The sequence below is a fragment of the Pseudophryne corroboree genome, chromosome 9 (assembly GCF_028390025.1).
Source record: "Pseudophryne corroboree isolate aPseCor3 chromosome 9, aPseCor3.hap2, whole genome shotgun sequence".
NCBI classification, from domain to species: Eukaryota; Metazoa; Chordata; class Amphibia; order Anura; family Myobatrachidae; genus Pseudophryne; species Pseudophryne corroboree.
In genome coordinates this window covers 383661266-383683411 of record NC_086452.1, presented here as the reverse complement: position 1 = coordinate 383683411, position 22146 = coordinate 383661266, and the positions used below count along the sequence as shown (strand labels likewise).

General features: G+C 48.6%; 1 protein-coding gene across 2 annotated transcripts in view; it reads left to right on the top strand.

The window, feature by feature from the left end:
• The window catches only part of FGD3 (FYVE, RhoGEF and PH domain containing 3), a 421797-nt gene that overhangs the window by 281544 nt on the left and 118107 nt on the right, over positions 1 to 22146 (top strand). For both annotated transcript variants that reach the window (XM_063940801.1, XM_063940800.1), the window contains exon 10: positions 15720 to 15866. In XM_063940801.1, the coding sequence (XP_063796871.1) occupies positions 15720 to 15866 (147 nt within the window). The remainder of the gene's footprint in view (positions 1 to 15719; positions 15867 to 22146) is intronic.

Sequence of the window (22146 nt, the reverse complement as noted above, 5' to 3'; positions counted from 1 at the left end):
TGTCCCCATTTTACACATTGCGGCAGGCACGTGTCCCCATTTTACACATTGCGGCAGGTAAGAGTCCCCATTTTATACAGTACGGCAGGCAAGAGTCCCCACTTTACACATTGCGGCAGGCACGTATCCCCATTTTACACATTACGGCAGGCACGTGTCCCCATTTTACACATTACGGCAGGCAAGAGTCCCCATTTTACACATTGCGGCAGGCAAGTGTCCCCATTTTACACATTACGGCAGCCAGAGTCCCCATTTTATACAGTACGGCAGGCAAGTGTCCCCATTTTACACATTACGGCAGCCAGAGTCCCCTTCTACAAAGAAAGAGAGAGAAAGAGAAAGTTACACTTACGTTTGCAGCGGTCCTCTACCATCCCGCTTCCTGCTATTCGGCCCGCCTCTCCCTCCTCCTAGCTTGCTGGCTTCCCGGGCGGCTCCCCCTCCTCCACGTCATCAGTACTCCGCTCGGGGGCGGAGTTTCATATAATGACACATTTGCGTCGTGACATCACGACGCAAACGCGTCATTGCACGAAACTCCACCCCCCGAGCAGAGTAGTAATGTCGGGGAGGAGGGGGAGCAAACTGAGCGACCTAGAGCAGCGGCGGGTGCCCTGTGCGAATGCAAGGAACGGCTCTGTGTATAGCATCAGCTTCCCCCCTTGTGTCAGCAGCAACCCCCTCCGTCTCTATATAGCATCATCCCCTCCCCCCATGTCTGCACTTCACAAACCTCCTCCTCCCTGCATCTATATATAGCATGATCTTTCACTATTCCCCCCCCCCCCCCCAACCCTCTCCACAGCATGTGTCTGCACTCTCAGCATCACCCTCTGCCTCTTTGTAGCATCAGCGGCCCCCAACCCCCTCCTCCCCATCTGTAGCTGCTTCACTCACGTATTTCTTGCAGCTCCACATGGAAGGGCAGCGTCTAGACTCCAGTGTGGAGAACCTTTCCGGCTCAGCGGCTGCAGGCTCCTTCTGTATTCAGCGCGCGCACGTGATGACGTCACACGCGCAGTACAGGAACAAACTTTATTGTGCCAGCCCAGGTCACGGTAATGATGCCGGGCCGGGGCAGAGGCTTCCTGGCCCCTCTGGCGGCGCAAGTATGGAGGAGGGATCCGGTCATAGAGGTGGCAGCAGCGCCAGATACCCAGCTCCCCCTCCTCCTGTCATTCTGCTCCGCTCAGGGGGCGGAGTTTCTCAGAATGACGCGTTTGCGTCGTGACGTCACGGTGCAAACGCGTCATTCTGAGAAACTCTGCCCCCCGAGCGGAGTAGTAGTAATGAATGGGAGGAGGGGGAGCACACCAAAACAGCTGCGGCGGGCGCCCCGTGCAGAGGCACGCCTCGCCCGCCGCAAGAAACGGCTCTGAATGGGCTCTTGCCTGCCGTACTGTGGGTCAGGCTGTGAGAGGGGTGGGTTAAGGTTAGTCTGTGGGGGAGGGGGGGGGGGTTACACGGTTAGGGTTAGACTGATGGAGTGGTGGGTTAGGCTGTGAGAGGGGTGGGTTAGGGTTAGGCTGTGGGGGGTTACACGGTTAGGGTTAGACTGATGGAGTGGTAGGTTAGGCTGTGAGAGGGGTGGGTTAGGGTTAGGCTGTGGGGGGTTACACGGTTAGGGTTAGACTGTTGGAGTGGTAGGTTAGGCTGTGAGAGGGGTGGGTTAGGGTTAGGCTGTGGGGGGCGGTTACACGGTTAGGGTTAGACTGATGGAGTGGTGGCTTAGGCTGTGAGAAGAGTGGGTTAGGGTTAGGCTGTGGGGCGGTTACACGGTTAGGGTTAGACTGATGGAGTGGTGGGTTAGGCTGTGAGATGGGTAGGTTAGGGCTAGGCTGTGGGGCGGTTACACGGTTAGGGTTAGACTGATGGAGTGGTGGCTTAGGCTGTGAGAAGAGTGGGTTAGGGTTAGGCTGTGGGGCGGTTACACGGTTAGGGTTAGACTGATGGAGTGGTGGCTTAGGCTGTGAGAAGAGTGGGTTAGGGTTAGGCTGTGGGGCGGTTACACGGTTAGGGTTAGACTGATGGAGTGGTGGGTTAGGCTGTGAGATGGGTAGGTTAGGGTTAGGCTGTGGGGCGGTTACACGGTTAGGGTTAGACTGATGGAGTGGTGGCTTAGGCTGTGAGAAGAGTGGGTTAGGGTTAGGCTGTGGGGCGGTTACACGGTTAGGGTTAGACTGTTGGAGTGGTGGGTTAGGCTGTGAGAGGGGTAGGTTAGGGTTAAAATGCTTGCCAAAGTCCATCAGGATGCTACTGTCGGCATTCTGATTGTTGGGATCCTGTGTGGTTTATCGATACTAACCCATCGTGTACAAATGCAAGTAATAATTTCAGTGGCTGTGCTGACATTGGCAGCCATGGATTCCATTGCCAGTACCGTTTGCATGCCTTATGGTAGCATTAAAATAAAGATAAAGAAATGTAATGCCAGTGGGTGTCTCTTGGTTGAAATACAATATGTAAAGCGGTTCAGTATGATATACCGACGGGCTGGGATGCCGGCCGTCAGTATACCGACAACGTCATACCGGCCGCCAGTATGCTGGCAGCATGGTGAGCGCAAAGAGTCCCCTTGCGGGCTCGGTGGCTCGCTGCACTCGCTACAGGTTATTATTATTATCCTTTATTTATATGGCGCCACAAGGGTTCTGCAGCGCCCAATTACAGAGTACATAAATAATCAAACAGGAAAACAGCAACTTACAGTTGATGACAGTATAGGACAAGTACAGGGTAAATAAACATAGTTACATCAGCAGATGACACAGGAATAAGTATCAGGTGGCAGAAGACTGCTGGATGTGGTACAGTTGAAGATTATTAAAATAAGACAAAGGATAAGCACATGAGGGAAGAGGTTCTATTCCCACTCAATGTGCGTGGACACCCACGAGTCGGAAAAGCCCCCGTGAGCCAGGATTCCGGCTGGCGGCATTGTCAACAGTCGGGATTCCGGCGTGCTCCCGACTGCCGGCAACCTAACTGCATCCCATGTAAACATAACATCCTTTGTGGCACTGTGGATTAACAGTTGTTTGTGAGTTCTACAACAGTGTTGTAGCAAAGCGTAAATAAAAAACCTAATCACTTGCAAATCATCTTCTTATCACAACTGGGGGTTAATATGCCACTCCAACTTAACAGATGGACCTTGTTAAAAGTCACATCATTAACCAGGTTTCCTAGGAAACCTAGGCTATATCACAGCTACTGTAGGGCTCTTTCCAGAATACTTTGTTCATTTTTGCACAAAGATTTTTGTAGTGGCACAAACTATGCTTTTCCCCATTTGTACAATCTATATATCTGTAGGACTGTACAAGGCAATGTAGGGTTGCGGAGAACATTGTTTCACAGCACTGTGTATGCCAGTACTGGATGGCATAGTTCAAGGACACCCTTTGCCAGGGCCACCAAGAGATCTGTTGGGCATCGGTGCTAGAGTGTGTGACCGCACCAACTTGGGTGCATGATTTTGCGTTCCCAGCAGGGCTTGGCACCTAGACAAACCTGCTGAACATCAGATATATGAGGTATAAGAAAGAAATGTAGTTTATATTATGTTAGCACATAATTTATAAGCACTATTTATCTTGGGGGCAGATGTACTAAGCATTGGAGAGTGATAAAGTGGAGAGAGAGAAACAATCAACCAATCCGCTCCTCACTTCCATGTTACAGGCTTTGTTTGAAAAATGACAGTTAGGAGCTGTTGACTGGTACTTTGAGCGGGATGTACTAAAGCCTAAAATAATATAAAAACCCTGAAAATACCAGTTTGTTTGTTTGTTTTTTTCCCACATTCCCATAGGTACCAAGAACCAGAATGCAATGTATTCTGGAGCTGGTGGGTAACGACATCTTTGGGTGGCGTTACCTAATAAAAGCCTGTAGGCTTCTCTTCGCAACTCCTCCTGAGAGGGATCCAATCTGCTCCCTCCCAGCACCCCCCCCCCCCCCCACGGCCGCTGCATCACACTGCGCATGCAAAGAGGGACTCCTGGGTCCTAAACCCTGAAGGCCACACACCACAAAGGTGTTGATGGAGCTGTCCCTTGCTATGCTAATCACATTTGTAAGTACATATCTGATTAGCATGTGTGCTAAGTGGGTACATGTACATTACAGATGCAATGCTTAGTACATCCCACCATTTATCTCCCTCTACTTTATCACTCTCCCATGCTTAGTACATCTGCCCCATTAATGTCCTGCAACTGCTCAACACAGCTGACTAGGCAAAGTGCTTACTAGCAATTCAATTTACCAATGTAAAGCGCCACATACCATAAGACTGAAGCCTTGTTATTAAGTATCAGAATATGATATCTGCTTTGTGCATTAGAATGCTGTAAAATATCACTAAGGGGCAGATGTACTAAGCTTTGAGAAGAGTGATAAAGTGGAGAAAGATAAAAGGGTCTATTCATGTAGCAGTGAAAAGTGTAGAGAAGTTGCCCATGGCAACCAATCATTGTTGAGGTAACTTTCTATAAAATTATACATAGCAGCTGATTGGTTGCCATGGGCAACTTCTCCACTGACTCACTTGTGCACACTTTTCACTGCTAGACAAATAGACCCCAAAGTACCAGCATCAGCTCCTAATTGTGTCTTTTCAAACACAGCATGTAACATGACCGTTAGGAGCTGATTGGCTGGCATAGTACTTTATCTCTCTCCACTATATTTCTCTACGAAGCTTAGTATATCTGCCTTTAAGGCTGCTATTTACCAAAGCTCGGAGAGAGATACAATTGTGAGAGATAAAGAACCAGCCAATCAGCTTCTAATTTACATGTTATAGACTGTGTTTGAAAAACGACAGGAGCGGATTGGTTGGTACTTTATCTCTCATAATTTTATCTCACTCCAAGCTTTGATAAATACCCCCCCTTATGATAACATTAATATATCTAGTATAGAAAATTACCTTTTTTGGGACCCTAGGGCTGACTGTTGCCAGTGCCGGATTTCCCACTAGACACGTGAGGCACATGCCTAGGGGCGGCACCTGCTGGGGGTGGCACAGCACCCCCCCCCCCCCCCCCCCCCCCCAAACCAGAGGAGCAGCACAGCAGTCCCCCCCCCCCTCCTAGTGGCAAGGCTAGCAGGGCGGGGCGGGCAGTCACCCCGCCAGCGCCTTCAGCGGCCACCTGTTCGTCACACACTGTGGCCGCCTACCGCTGCCCACATCTCTCCCACCTATCCATCCGCTTCCTGTGGGCCGCACTCCCTCCCACCCCAAGGCCATGGGACAGGAGCCAGCGCGGATGGGGCTGAGACACAGAGACAGACACACACACTCACTCTTACTTTCTCTCTCACCTGGTGCAATGCTATAAGGGGCTACCTGGTGCAACGTGTATAATGGGCTACCTGGTGCAACGTGTATAATGGGCTACCTGGTGCAACGTGTATAATGGGCTACCTGGTGCAACGTGTATAAAGGGCTACTTGGCGCAGTGTGTACAACGGTCTCGACCTGGCACTATGTGTACAACGGGCTCAACCTGGCGTAATGTGTATACAGCAGTCCCCGCCCCTGGGGAGGAAGAGCCGGGAGCCAAGGGACAGGAGCCCAGGCGGATGGGGGTGAGACACAGAGACAGACACACATACTCACTCTTGCTTTCTCTCTCACCTGGTGCAACGTGTATAATGGGCTACCTGGTGCAAGTTGTATAATGGGCTACCTGGTGCAAGGTGTATAATGGGCTACCTGGTGCAAGTTGTATAATGGGCTACCTGGTGCAAGGTGTATAATGGGCTACCTGGTGCAAGGTGTATAATGGGCTACCTGGTGCAAGGTGTATAATGGGCTACCTGGTGCAAGTTGTATAATGGCCTACATGGTGCAAGGTGTATAATGGGCTACCTGGTGCAAGTTGTATAATGGGCTACCTGGTGCAAGGTGTATAATGGGCTACCTGGTGCAAGGTGTATAATGGGCTACCTGGTGCAAGGTGTATAATGGGCTACCTGGTGCAAGGTGTATAATGGGCTACCTGGTGCAAGGTGTATAATGGGCTACCTGGTGCAAGGTGTATAATGGGCTACCTGGTGCAAGGTGTATAATGGGCTACCTGGTGCAAGGTGTATAATGGGCTACCTGGTGCAACGTGTATAATGGGCTACCTGGCGCAACGTGTATAAAGGGCTACCTGGCAGTGTGTACCACAGGCTCGACCTGGCGCAATGTGTACAACGGTCTCGACCTGGCACTATGTGTACAACGGGCTCAACCTGGCGTAATGTGTATACAGCAGTCCCCGCCCCTGGGGAGGAAGAGCCGGGAGCCAAGGGACAGGAGCCAGGCGGATGGGGGTGAGACACAGAGACAGACACACATACTCACTCTTGCTTTCTCTCTCACCTGGTGCAACGTGTATAATGGGCTACCTGGTGCAAGTTGTATAATGGGCTACCTGGTGCAAGGTGTATAATGGGCTACCTGGTGCAAGTTGTATAATGGGCTACCTGGTGCAAGGTGTATAATGGGCTACCTGGTGCAAGGTGTATAATGGGCTACCTGGTGCAAGGTGTATAATGGGCTACCTGGTGCAAGTTGTATAATGGGCTACCTGGTGCAAGGTGTATAATGGGCTACCTGGTGCAAGTTGTATAATGGGCTACCTGGTGCAAGGTGTATAATGGGCTACCTGGTGCAAGGTGTATAATGGGCTACCTGGTGCAAGGTGTATAATGGGCTACCTGGTGCAAGGTGTATAATGGGCTACCTGGTGCAAGGTGTATAATGGGCTACCTGGTGCAAGGTGTATAATGGGCTACCTGGTGCAACGTGTATAATGGGCTACCTGGTGCAACGTGTATAAAGGGCTACCTGGCAGTGTGTACCACAGGCTCGACCTGGCGCAATGTGTACAACGGGCTCGACCTGGCGCACTGTGTATAAGAAGCTCTACCTGGCGCAATATGTACACAGCAGTCCCCCCCCCCCCTCCCCCCTGCACATCAGAGCAGCGGCGCAGCACAGCATTCTCCCCTCCCTCCGTTACATCAGAGCAGCAGTGGATAGAGGGCGGACGGACAGGTGGGTCGGGAAGAATGGCTGTAGAGGCACCAAGCACCCGGGTAAAGGTACAACTGGTGAGTTATTAAGCCTGGGGTGGGGGGTTTGGATGTTGAGCGCCCAATATCATTGTGCTTGGGGGGAGGGGGGCAATATCATTGTGCCTCGGGGCAGCCTGACCCCTAAATTCGGCTCTGACTGTTGCCTATGACTGTCTGAGACTAATGAAGCTTCATGTTACATGCATGTGCTGGCTCTCTGTTATTTAAATGATGTGAGTCCTGCAGTGTCTTCATTATGATTCCCTGCCCGCTCCTCCACTCTCCCTGAGGCTGAGGCAACATGATCTGATCATCCACGTTACTAAACACTGCGCTTAGCGAGATGTTTGACCTGGATATGTAGATTATGGAGAGAGCTGTGCTGAAGCATTTGCAGTTTATACTGGTGACTGCACAGTATCCGGCAATAGACCTGCTCCCTGATATATAGGAAGATAGTCTGTAAAACTTTATCACAAACTAACCATGGTTATTAGCATGGGGTGTAGTATGGTTTGCTGGCGGCCAGCACACTGGTGCCAGAATCCCGACTGCCGGCATGCCGACAGCTGCGCTTGCCACGCTGCGGGCACGGTGGCGCGCTAAGCTATTTATTCTCCCTCCAGGGAGGTCGTGGACCCCCAAAAGGGAGAATAGGTGTCAGTATGCCGGGTGTCGGGATTCCGGCGTCGGTATACTGAGCGCCGGGATCCCAACAGCCGGCAAACTGAATACCACCCATTAGCATGCATGCAACAAAAGTATGTTTTGTCAAGTGCCCTATTTAATGTCCCATATATGTGAGAGACTTAACATTTAAAAACTTGATTGAAGCAGAGCTGGCCCTAACCAATATGATGACCTAGGCAAGATTTTAGCTGGTGCCCCCTAGCACTGCCGCTAGTTCCGCCTCTGACCCTGCACCCCTTTCCCAGCACCATCATCCCTCACCCAATTCAAATTACGCCACACAGTAGTGCAACTTTATTCACATTTTATCATGCGATAGTTTCCCTTATTCACGTTACATCACATAGTGGTACCACTTTACCTTATATACGCTACTCCTCACAGTAGTGCCCCTTATTCACATTACATCACACTGAATTGCACTTTATTCGCATTACACCACACCATGTTGCTCTTTAGTAACATTAGACCACACAGTAGTGCCCTTTCTATACGTTACGCCACACAGTAGAGCACCTTATACACATAATGCCACATATTAGTAATGCATTTATACACAAAATACCACACAGTAATGCCCCTTACACACTTGACACACATTATTAATGTCCTTATAAACATAATGAACCTTACATATTATGCCAGTGTTTATTAATGCCCTTATACACATTATGACACACATAATGCCCCTTACACATATGCTTAACATTATTGCACAACAAACCTACCCACACACAGCACTCAGTCTCACACAGCCACTAACACTGTGACCTCTGCCTCTGCTTGGATACACAGGTGTCCTCATACATCTTGCCTCAATTCGCCATGCAGCAGGAGATGCCTGGCGTGAATAAGCTGGCAGCTCTGCTTACATTGGGTGCCTTTTTTGCTGAAAATGCATCTTATTTGCATTGGTATGTGGCTAGGATGCACAAGCAGTTTCTGCTGATTAAAATGATATACCCCATGCCTATAGTCTGTATACAACTGTGGCTGTATCTGCATACGAAATGCTACTTTACAGTGATTTACAGGAATACACTGTAACGTAGCATTTCGTATGCAGATACAGCCCCAGTCACACACACAATATAGGCATGCCGCATATCATTTTAATCAACAGAAGCTGATTGTGCCCTTAGGCATTCCAAATGCACTAGGCATTTGCCTATGCCTAAGGCCGGCTCTGGATTGAAGCAAATGTATTTGTAGACTCCTGATGAATCACCTATAATTGGTGACAGTCTATAGCGCCTCTTGTCGTGGTGAAATACAGTAAGCCGCTTTGGAGGCATCAGTACAACTAGGCAGTGCAACATTGTTATAAGGAGCTAAATTTAGCATGTTGTTCTAATGGCTTTTTCTATCTGTCAGTAAGGAGACACATCACGGCTCCATTGATATTTTCCGAAGCAATACAGCCTATAAGGAAATGTCTTCAATGTATAAAAACCTTTGTAGACAGAAGAGGTCAGACACTCAGCTGGAGCACAGCAGACGTTCCAGTAATTGGGTTGGAACAAATGAAAAACACGAACAGTGTTCCAGCTGCAGAGTCTCTTCTTGCAGGGAGTCACATGGCATGGGAACTATCTTTAGCAATTAATAGGCACCTTGTTTGGATGTAAGACGTGCAAATGTTAACGAACATCCACAATTTTAAGAGGAAGGATAATAATGAAAATAATTCAGTCTACAGGTTCCCATCTCATCACATTGGCAGCAAAAATCTGCAGTATTAGTTTTGTACTGTTTTAAGGCCCGCATTCCGAGTTGATCGCACGTAGCAACTTTTTGCTGCTCGTGCGATCAACTTGACGGTGCCTATGGGGGAGTGTATTTCTGCATAGCAGGGCAGCAATAGCTTGTGCAGCCCTGCTATGCTAACAAAGTTTCCTGCAAAACAAGCCCAGGGTAAGAGTTACTTACCCTGTGTGACGGATCCAGCGACGAAGGTTCTGGGATTGACCTCAGACATCCGCCCTCCAAACGCCTGGATCCGCCTGCGTTTGCCCCACCACGCCTTGAAAACAGTCAGTTGACGCCCCGGAACGCCTCCCGCCTGTCAGTCTTCATACGATCACCACTGCGATCACTTTCTGCGCTGGCAGCGTTGCTGCCCGGTGACCACCGTCGCCGGGCAACGACGCGCATGCGCATTGCGGTCGGCGCGCAGCCACAGTCCCGACCCGTTCACACTGCAGCGAAGAACCGCTGTGTGCGAATGGGTCGGAATTACCCCAAGTTTACAACTTAGACAGTATGTTAGTTTATTTAATATCTGTCCCAACAGATCATTTTCTTTGTCATATTGCTATACTTCATCCCAGGGTTGGACTGGCCCACAGGGGTACAGGGGAAACGCCCAGTGAGCCCTAATGTATGGGGGCCCCACCTCCTCCTCTAGGGATCAGGTTCCAGACTTTGCACACGAATTACACATTATACATATGCAGGGCCGGCTCCAGGCATGTTCGACTAGAGCGGCCGCGCGGGGCGCCACTCTTATAGGGCGCCGCACGCTGCGGCCGCCATATTCCTGCCTGGAGCCAGCCTTTAATCTGTGTGTCCCACTCCCGGCCGCTTGTGTGCGCGCTATGCAGCGCGCTGTGCGGCTCCGGCGTCTGACAGTATCGTTCCTCCGCCCGCGCCCACAGCAGTACTCCCGGCTCCCAGCACCGCAATGTCAGTGACAGGTAAGTTAAAATCTGTCTGGCACTGTGTGGGGTCGTTTATGTTTCTGGCACTGTGGGGGCATATCTGCACTGTGGGGGCATTATGTTTCTGGCACTGTGGGGGCATATCTGCACTGTGGGGGCATTATGTTTCTGGCACTGTGGGGGCATACCTGCACTGTGGGGGCATTATGTTTCTGGCACTGTGGGGGCATATCTGCACTGTGGGGGCATTATGTTTCTGGCACTGTGGGGGCATATCTGCACTGTGGGGGCATTATGTTTCTGGCACTGTGGGGGCATTATGTTTCTGGCACTGTGGGGGCATATCTGCACTGTGGAGGCATTTATGTTTCTGGCACTGTGGGGGCATATCTGCACTGTGGGGGCATTTATGTTTCTGGCACTGGGGGCATTTATGTATCTGGCACTGTGGGGGCATATCTGCACTGTGGGGGCTTTTATGTTTTGTGGCACGGCGGGCATTTATTTATCTGGCACTGTGGGGGCATTTATGTTTTGTGGCACTGGGGGCATTTATGTATCTGGCACTGTGGGGTCATTGATGCATCTGGCACTGTGGGGGCACTTATGTGTCTGGCATTGTGTGGTCATTTATGTATCTGGCATTGTGGGGGCATTTATGTATCTGGCACTGGGGGCATATCTGCACTGTGTGGCCATTTATGTATCTGGCACTGCTGGGGGGCATGTCACGTGTAGCTGGCACTGCTGGGGGGTATGTCACTTGTAGCTGGCACTGCTGGGGGGCATGTCACGTGTAGCTGGCACTGCTGGGGGGCATATCATGTAGTGTATCTACTAGGCGTCTGTGGCTAGGCAATGTATCTATCGTGCGCTGCCTGGCGCAAAGTGTCTATCGTGCTCTGCCTGGCGCAAAGTGTCTATCGTGCTCTGCCTGGCGCAAAGTGTCTATCGTGCTCTGCCTGGCGCAAAGTGTATAGGAGGTTCTACCTGGTGCAATGTGTATTAGCTGCACTACTATGTGGTGTAATGCGAATTGCCACTATTCTGTGGTCATGCACCTTCCCCACGAAGCAACGCCCCTAAATTTTTGCTGCGCGCCTTCGGCGCGCACTGTCCCTGCTTCAGCATGTGGGTGGAGGAGCACCAAGCATTACAGTATGTACATCATTTTGCCCTCCTTACTTAAAAATGTGCCCTCCTTGTGATCAGCACCCTGCCCTAAAACGTGAACACTATCATGTGTAGCTGGCACTGCTGGGGGATATTGTGTGTAGCTGGCACTGTTGAGGGGCATGTCATGTGTAGCTGGCACTGCTGCGGGGCATGTCGTGTAGCTGGCACTGCTGCGGGGCATGTCATGTGTAGCTGGCACTGCTGCGGGGCATGTCATGTGTTGCTGGCACTGCTGCGGGGCATGTCATGTGTTGCTGGCACTGCTGCGGGGCATGTCATGTGTTGCTGGCACTGCTGCGGGGCATGTCATGTGTAGCTGGCACTACACTGGAGACATTGTGTGTAAGGAACGCTACTGTGGCTGTTCTGCGTAAGGCTGCTAATTGTGTGCATAGAGGGGGTGTGAAAAAATATATTTATTTATAGTTTCATAATATGAAGTTACGAGGCCACACCCACTTTCCCAGGAGGCCACGCCCACTTTCTCCCGAAGCGCGCGCATAGGGGTTGGGGGGCGCTTTTACATTTTCTCGCTCAGGGTGCTAGTAGGCCGGGAGCCGGCCCTGTACATATGTTACATTATACTGCACAGGACTATGGTGTATTTTCTACAGTGCATTGCTTTTATTCTGGTACATTATCATGCAGTATTTAATATATATATATATATATATATATATATATACAGTATATGTGTGTGTGTGTGTGTGTGTGTGTGTGTATATGTATATATATATATATATATATATATTTTTTAATTTTTTTTTTATCAAGGAGCCCAGACCATTGGAATCTGGCCACACCCCTAATCACGGGCCCCTACAAATGCATTTACCTGGTGGGCCGTTCATGCCTCAGTTCGACACTGCTTCAGCTAATTATTTTACCTGAGCTCAGTGGGACTTGGTTTAATTCTGGCAATAAACAGGTGGGATTGAATGTTACTTTTTATTTGTGAACAACTAGAACAACTTTGGCTAGTTTGTCCTGAAGGCTATATGACCAGGGCACAAAGCCGCTGATTGTGGACAACCAGATACTCCAGTATGCTGTTTGAGCAAATCCGTATCCCTTTAAGCAGTGGTTTAAGTATGCATGTACGCGCTGGTACGGCATACCCTTAAGAATTTGGCAGCGGTTACGCAGTACCACCTGCCACACACTTTGCTTCCATGACTGCCATTACCACAATTATAATGCGCCACAGAGCAACAAGACCATGGTGCTTGACAGCATGACAGAGCTTCCCACTTAGTAAGGGTTATTGGGAGCGCAACGGTGACATCATGATGTCACATCATACTTCCTTCTCTGGCGACCATGGCTGGCGTGAATAGAGGAGCCTGGGTGCACTTTCCCCGGCGTCCCTTGCTGGGTACAACAGTGCAGCTGTTTCCCTTCACTCAGCTCATGTGATGCATCGGCACTGAGCGGCTTTAGTTCTTCAGAGGCTGGGCCGCTGGGCATGTCTCTGGCTTTACTGTGTGGTGTAGTTAATTTTTATTAGAGCTGTGCGGCGGGCACTTTTCGTGTTTTGGTTCTAATTCCCAGCTCGTGTTTTGGTTTTGGCTTGGTTTTGCCAAAACCACCCTTTCGTGTTTTTGTTTTGGATCTGGATGATTTTTAAAAAAAAACATAAAAACAGCTAACATCACAGAATTTCGGGGTAATTTTGATCCTGCGGTATTATTAACCTCAATAATATTTATTTCCACTCATTTCCAGTCTATTCTGAACACCTTACACCTCACAATATTGTTTTTAGACCTAAGGTAGCTGTATGGCTAAGCTAAGCGACACAAGTGTGTCCGGCACAAACACCTGGCCCACCTAGGAGTGGCACTGCAGTTACAGACAGAATGGCAGATTTAAAAACTATGGGGGTAATTCCAAGTTGATTGCAGCAGTATTTTTGTTAGTAGGGGAGGCAGATATAACATGGGCAGAGAGAGTTAGCTTTGGGTGGGGTGTGTTCAATCTGCAATCTAATTTGCAGTGTAAAAATAAAGCAGCCAGTATTTACCCTGCACAGAAATAAAATAACCCACACAAATCTAACTCTTTCTGCACATGTTATATCTGCCTCCCCTGTAGTGCACATGGTTTTGCCCAGTTGCTATCAAAAATCCTGCTGCGATCAACTTGGAATTACCCCCTATGCCCCAAACAACACATAATGCAAAGAAGAAAAAGAGGTGCAATGAGGTAGCTGTATGACTAAGCTAAGTGATACAAGTGTGCGGCACAAACACCTGGCCCATCTAGGAGTGGCACTGCAGTGTCAGACAGGATGGCACTTTAAAAAACTTTGCCCCAAACAGCACATCATGCAAAGAAGAAAAAGAGGTGCAATGAGGTAGCTGTACGACTTTGCTAAGCGACACAAGTGTGCGGCACAAACATGGGACGTGCTGGAATTTGCCCAGATGTAATACATGCACAATATTGGTGGCACAGGATAGCGTACCCCTAAACCAAACACACACACAGCAAAGCCTGTAAAATTAATTTGGATAATAATAACCCTTTTATTTGAAGCTGTTATAATAATATGCAGCACAGGCGAGCGTACCTCTACACCACACAGGGCAAACCCTGTGAAAATTATTTGGATTAAATATTAATAACCCCTTTATTTGGAGTACATAATATACAACACAGGACAGCACCACTGAACTTATATGGCAGCACCACTGGACTGGGCTTATACAGAATTATATGGACTTATACGGCAGGATCACTGGACGTATACGGCAGGATCACTGGACTTATACGGCAGGAGATCACTGGATTTATACGGCAGTATCAATGGACATATACGGCAGTATAACTGGACTGGACTTATACGCCAGAACCACTGTAATTATATGACAGGATCACTGGATTTATTTTATACGGCAGGATCACTGGACTTATACGGCAGGATCACTGGACTTATACGGCAGGATCACTGGACTTATACGGCAGGATCACTGGACTTATACGGCAGGATCACTGGACATATATACGGCAGGATCACTGGACATATACGGCAGTACCAATGGACATATACGGCAGGATCACTGGACATATACGGCAGCACAGGGACACCACCACTGGACTGATGCAGCACGACTGGACTGGACTTATACAGCAGCACTGGACATATGGCAGCAAAGGACACCACCACTGTGACTGGACTGATGCAGCACAAGACATGGACACTGAGGACGGAGACACGTCCTCTCTCTACACTCTCCAATGCCGGAGTGAAAATGGCGGCGACGCGCGGCTCCTTATATGGAATCCAACCCCCCCGTGAGAATCCGACAGCGGGATGATGACGTTTTCCTCGTTCTGGTTTCCAAGTCAGGCGGGAAAACCTGAGCCTGACTCTGATCCGTGCTCGTTACGTAAAGTCCAGTAGGGTTTGGTTCTTTGAGAACCGAACCCTCTCATCTCTAATTTTTATGAATATTATATATCTATAATGTGGACACTACTATATATTTCTATTATTATGGGAGTATTACTATATATATATATATATATATATAGCTATTGTAATGTGGACACTACTGTACGTTTCTATTATGGTCAGTGTGTGTGTGTGTGTGTGTGTGTGTGTGTGTGTGTGTGTGTGTGTGTGTAGCCAGCCTAATTTAGAGCATTATTATTCAGATATTATTCATATATTTGCATTGAGTACACTATGATGTGCGGTTGCCTAGTCATTTTTCTTATCTGTAGGCCACAAGGTATGCGGTTAGCATACCGCTAGTCAGGATTCCAGCTGTCACAATACCGCCGCCGGGATCCTGACTGGCCACCTTACCGCCGCTGGTATGCCGGCGAGGTAGGTGATTCCCCCTCTATCAGTGCCCACTACACCCATACAGGGAGAATAGAACCTGTGGTGAGCATAGCTCGCCACTGAGCCCGCAATTGGCTTTGTTGCGCTCGCCCCTATCAGCATTCCACCGTTCAGGATGCCGATGTCGGTATACTGCGGGATATCATACCGAACCCAGCCACAAGAATTCCAATAGGGTTCCTATCAAATCAACTTGTGTTTTACCTTTGCTGGTCCTATATCTGTATTTGTTTTTAATGCTATTTCTGTTTTGGGAAAAGGAAAAGATGCACAAACTGCTGGAGGTGTATGAGCGGCTGGGAGGCGAGGAGGATATTGTGAACCCTGCAAATGAACTCATCAAGGAAGGACATATTCAGAAACTGTCAGCAAAGAATGGGACAACGCAAGACCGCTATCTATACCTGGTAAGAGGCTGTGGGTGTGTGTAGGTAGCGAACCAGTCACGTGACCAACATATGCTGTAGCAACACTAGTCTGTATACAGTTGTCTTACAGCATGCAGAGGAGACGAGCATTGCAGTAGAGATGAGCGCCTGAAATTTTTCGGGTTTTGTGTTTTGGGTTCGGTTCCGCGGCCGTGTTTTGGGTTCGAACGCGTTTTGGCAAAACCTCACCGAATTTTTTTTGTCGGATTCGGGTGTGTTTTGGATTCGGGTGTTTTTTTCAAAAAACACTAAAAAACAGCTTAAATCATAGAATTTGGGGGTCATTTTGATCCCAAAGTATTATTAACCTCAAAAACCATAATTTACACTCATTTTCAGTCTATTCTGAATACCTCACACCTCACAATATTATTTTTAGTCCTAAAATTTGCACCGAGGTCGCTGTGTGAGTAAGATAAGCGACCCTAGTGGCCGACACAAACACCGGGCCCATCTAGGAGTGGCACTGCAGTGTCACGCAGGATGTCCCTTCCAAAAAACCCTCCCCAAACAGCACATGACGCAAAGAAAAAAAGAGGCGCAATGAGGTAGCTGTGTGAGTAAGATTAGCGACCCTAGTGGCCGACACAAACACCGGGCCCATCTAGGAGTGGCACTGCAGTGTCACGCAGGATGTCCCTTCCAAAAAACCCTCCCCAAACAGCACATGACGCAAAGAAAAAAAGAGGCGCAATGAGGTAGCTGTGTGAGTAAGATTAGCGACCCTAGTGGCCGACACAAACACCGGGCCCATCTAGGAGTGGCACTGCAGTGTCACGCAGGATGTCCCTTCCAAAAAACCCTCCCCAAACAGCACATGACGCAAAGAAAAAAAGAGGCGCAATGAGGTAGCTGTGTGAGTAAGATTAGCGACCCTAGTGGCCGACACAAACACCGGGCCCATCTAGGAGTGGCACTGCAGTGTCACGCAGGATGTCCCTTCCAAAAAAACCTCCCCAAACAGCACATGACGCAAAGAAAAAAAGAGGCGCAATGAGGTAGCTGACTGTGTGAGTAAGATTAGCGACCCTAGTGGCCGACACAAACACCGGGCCCATCTAGGAGTGGCACTGCAGTGTCACGCAGGATGTCCCTTCCAAAAAAACCCTCCCCAATCAGCACATGATGCAAAGAAAAAGAAAAGAAAAAAGAGGTGCAAGATGGAATTGTCCTTGGGCCCTCCCACCCACCCTTATGTTGTATAAACAAAACAGGACATGCACACTTTAACCAACCCATCATTTCAGTGACAGGGTCTGCCACACGACTGTGACTGATATGACGGGTTGGTTTGGACCCCCCCCAAAAAAGAAGCAATTAATCTCTCCTTGCACAAACTGGCTCTACAGAGGCAAGATGTCCACCTCATCTTCACCCTCCGATATATCACCGTGTACATCCCCCTCCTCACAGATTATCAATTCGTCCCCACTGGAATCCACCATCTCAGCTCCCTGTGTACTTTGTGGAGGCAATTGCTGCTGGTCAATGTCTCCGCGGAGGAATTGATTATAATTCATTTTAATGAACATCATCTTCTCCACATTTTCTGGATGTAACCTCGTACGCCGATTGCTGACAAGGTGAGCGGCGGCACTAAACACTCTTTCGGAGTACACACTTGTGGGAGGGCAACTTAGGTAGAATAAAGCCAGTTTGTGCAAGGGCCTCCAAATTGCCTCTTTTTCCTGCCAGTATAAGTACGGACTGTGTGACGTGCCTACTTGGATGCGGTCACTCATATAATCCTCCACCATTCTATCAATGTTGAGAGAATCATATGCAGTGACAGTAGACGACGTGTCCGTAATCGTTGTCAGGTCCTTCAGTCCGGACCAGATGTCAGCATCAGCAGTCGCTCCAGACTGCCCTGCATCACCGCCAGCGGGTGGGCTCGGAATTCTGAGCCTTTTCCTCGCACCCCCAGTTGCGGGAGAATGTGAAGGAGGAGATGTTGACAGGTCGCGTTCCGCTTGACTTGACAATTTTGTCACCAGCAGGTCTTTCAACCCCAGCAGACCTGTGTCTGCCGGAAAGAGAGATCCAAGGTAGGCTTTAAATCTAGGATCGAGCACGGTGGCCAAAATGTAGTGCTCTGATTTCAACAGATTGACCACCCGTGAATCCTTGTTAAGCGAATTAAGGGCTGCATCCACAAGTCCCACATGCCTAGCGGAATCGCTCCCTTTTAGCTCCTTCTTCAATGCCTCCAGCTTCTTCTGCAAAAGCCTGATGAGGGGAATGACCTGACTCAGGCTGGCAGTGTCTGAACTGACTTCACGTGTGGCAAGTTCAAAGGGCATCAGAACCTTGCACAACGTTGAAATCATTCTCCACTGCACTTGAGACAGGTGCATTCCACCTACTATATCGTGCTCAATTGTATAGGCTTGAATGGCCTTTTGCTGCTCCTCCAACCTCTGAAGCATATAGAGGGTTGAATTCCACCTCGTTACCACTTCTTGCTTCAGATGATGGCAGGGCAGGTTCAGTAGTTTTTGGTGGTGCTCCAGTCTTCTGTACGTGGTGCCTGTACGCCGAAAGTGTCCCGCAATTTTTCTGGCCACCGACAGCATCTCTTGCACGCCCCTGTCGTTTTTTAAAAAATTCTGCACCACCAAATTCAAGGTATGTGCAAAACATGGGACGTGCTGGAATTGGCCCAGATTTAATGCACACACAATATTGCTGGCGTTGTCCGATGCCACAAATCCACAGGAGAGTCCAATTGGGGTAAGCCATTCCGCGATGATCTTCCTCAGTTGCCGTTAGAGGTTTTCAGCTGTGTGCGTATTCTGGAAAGCGGTGATACAAAGCGTAGCCTGCCTAGGAAAGAGTTGGCGTTTGCGAGATGCTGCTACTGGTGCCGCCGCTGCTGTTCTTGCGGCGGGAGTCCATACATCTACCCAGTGGGCTGTCACAGTCATATAGTCCTGACCCTGCCCTGCTCCACTTGTCCACATGTCCGTGGTTAAGTGGACATTGGGTACAGCTGCATTTTTTAGGACACTGGTGACTCTTTTTCTGAGGTCTGTGTACATTTTCGGTATCGCCTGCCTAGAGAAATGGAACCTAGATGGTATTTGGTACCGGGGACACAGTACCTCCAACAAGTCTCTAGTTGGCTCTGCAGTAATGATGGATACCGGAACCACGTTTCTCACCACCCAGGATGCCAAGGCCTCAGTTATCCGCTTTGCAGTAGGATGACTGCTGTGATATTTCATCTTCCTCGCAAAGGACTGTTGAACAGTCAATTGCTTACTGGAAGTAGTACAAGTGGGCTTACGACTTCCCCTCTGGGATGACCATCGACTCCCAGCGGCAACAACAGCAGCGCCAGCAGCAGTAGGCGTTACACGCAAGGATGCATCGGAGGAATCCCAGGCAGGAGAGGACTCGTCAGAATTGCCAGTGACATGGCCTGCAGGACTATTGGCATTCCTGGGGAAGGAGGAAATTGACACTGAGGGAGTTGGTGGGGTGGTTTGCGTGAGCTTGGTTACAAGAGGAAGGGATTTACTGGTCAGTGGACTGCTTCCGCTGTCACCCAAAGTTTTTGAACTTGTCACTGACTTATTATGAATGCGCTGCAGGTGACGTATAAGGGAGGATGTTCCGAGGTGGTTAACGTCCTTACCCCTACTTATTACAGCTTGACAAAGGGAACACACGGCTTGACACCTGTTGTCCGCATTTCTGGTGAAATACCTCCACACCGAAGAGCTGATTTTTTTGGTATTTTCACCTGGCATGTCAACGGCCATATTCCTCCCACGGACAACAGGTGTCTCCCCGGGTGCCTGACTTAAACAAACCACCTCACCATCAGAATCCTCCTGGTCAATTTCCTCCCCAGCGCCAGCAACACCCATATCCTCCTCATCCTGGTGTACTTCAACACTGACATCTTCAATCTGACTATCAGGAACTGGACTGCGGGTGCTCCTTCCAGCACTTGCAGGGGGCGTGCAAATGGTGGAAGGCGCATGCTCTTCACGTCCAGTGTTGGGAAGGTCAGGCATCGCAACCGACACAATTGGACTCTCCTTGTGGATTTGGGATTTCAAAGAACGCACAGTTCTTTGCGGTGCTTTGCCTTTTGCCAGCTTGAGTCTTTTCAGTTTTCTAGCGAGAGGCTGAGTGCTTCCATCCTCATGTGAAGCTGAACCACTAGCCATGAACATAGGCCAGGGCCTCAGCCGTTCCTTGCCACTCCGTGTGGTAAATGGCATATTGGCAAGTTTACGCTTCTCCTCCGACAATTTTTTTTTAGGTTTTGGAGTCCTTTTTTTACTGATATTTGGTGTTTTGGTTTTGACATGCTCTGTACTATGCCATTGGGCATCGGCCTTGGCAGACGACGTTGCTGGCATTTCATCGTCTCGGCCATGACTAGTGGCAGCAGCTTCAGCACGAGGTGGAAGTGGATCTTGATCTTTCCCTAATTTTGGAACCTCAACATTTTTGTTCTCCATATTTTAATAGGCACAACTAAAAGGCACCTCAGGTAAACAATGGAGATGGATGGATTGGATACTAGTATACAATTATGGACGGGCTGCCGAGTGCCGACACAGAGGTAGCCACAGCCGTGAACTACCGCACTGTACTGTGTCTGCTGCTAATATATAGACTGGTTGATAAAGAGATAGTATACTCGTAACTAGTATGTATGTATAAAGAAAGAAAAAAAAACCACGGTTAGGTGGTATATACAATTATGGACGGGCTGCCGAGTGCCGACACAGAGGTAGCCACAGCCGTGAACTACCGCACTGTACTGTGTCTGCTGCTAATATATAGACTGGTTGATAAAGAGATAGTATACTCGTAACTAGTATGTATGTATAAAGAAAGAAAAAAAAACCACGGTTAGGTGGTATATACAATTATGGACGGGCTGCCGAGTGCCGACACAGAGGTAGCCACAGCCGTGAACTACCGCACTGTACTGTGTCTGCTGCTAATATATAGACTGGTTGATAAAGAGATAGTATACTCGTAACTAGTATGTATGTATAAAGAAAGTAAAAAAAACCACGGTTAGGTGGTATATACAATTATGGACGGGCTGCCGAGTGCCGACACAGAGGTAGCCACAGCCGTGAACTACCGCACTGTACTGTGTCTGCTGCTAATATATAGACTGGTTGATAAAGAGATAGTATACTCGTAACTAGTATGTATGTATAAAGAAAGAAAAAAAAACCACGGTTAGGTGGTATATACAATTATGGACGGGCTGCCGAGTGCCGACACAGAGGTAGCCACAGCCGTGAACTACCGCACTGTACTGTGTCTGCTGCTAATATATAGACTGGTTGATAAAGAGATAGTATACTCGTAACTAGTATGTATGTATAAAGAAAGAAAAAAAAACCACGGTTAGGTGGTATATACAATTATGGACGGGCTGCCGAGTGCCGACACAGAGGTAGCCACAGCCGTGAACTACCGCACTGTACTGTGTCTGCTGCTAATATAGACTGGTTGATAAAGAGATAGTATACTCGTAACTAGTATGTATGTATAAAGAAAGAAAAAAAAACCACGGTTAGGTGGTATATACAATTATGGACGGGCTGCCGAGTGCCGACACAGAGGTAGCCACAGCCGTGAACTACCGCACTGTACTGTGTCTGCTGCTAATATATAGACTGGTTGATAAAGAGATAGTATACTCGTAACTAGTATGTATGTATAAAGAAAGAAAAAAAAACCACGGTTAGGTGGTATATACAATTATGGACGGGCTGCCGAGTGCCGACACAGAGGTAGCCACAGCCGTGAACTACCGCACTGTACTGTGTCTGCTGCTAATATATAGACTGGTTGATAAAGAGATAGTATACTCGTAACTAGTATGTATGTATAAAGAAAGAAAAAAAAACCACGGTTAGGTGGTATATACAATTATGGACGGGCTGCCGAGTGCCGACACAGAGGTAGCCACAGCCGTGAACTACCGCACTGTACTGTGTCTGCTGCTAATATATAGACTGGTTGATAAAGAGATAGTATACTCGTAACTAGTATGTATGTATAAAGAAAGAAAAAAAAACCACGGTTAGGTGGTATATACAATTATGGACGGGCTGCCGAGTGCCGACACAGAGGTAGCCACAGCCGTGAACTACCGCACTGTACTGTGTCTGCTGCTAATATAGACTGGTTGATAAAGAGATAGTATACTCGTAACTAGTATGTATGTATAAAGAAAGAAAAAAAAACCACGGTTAGGTGGTATATACAATTA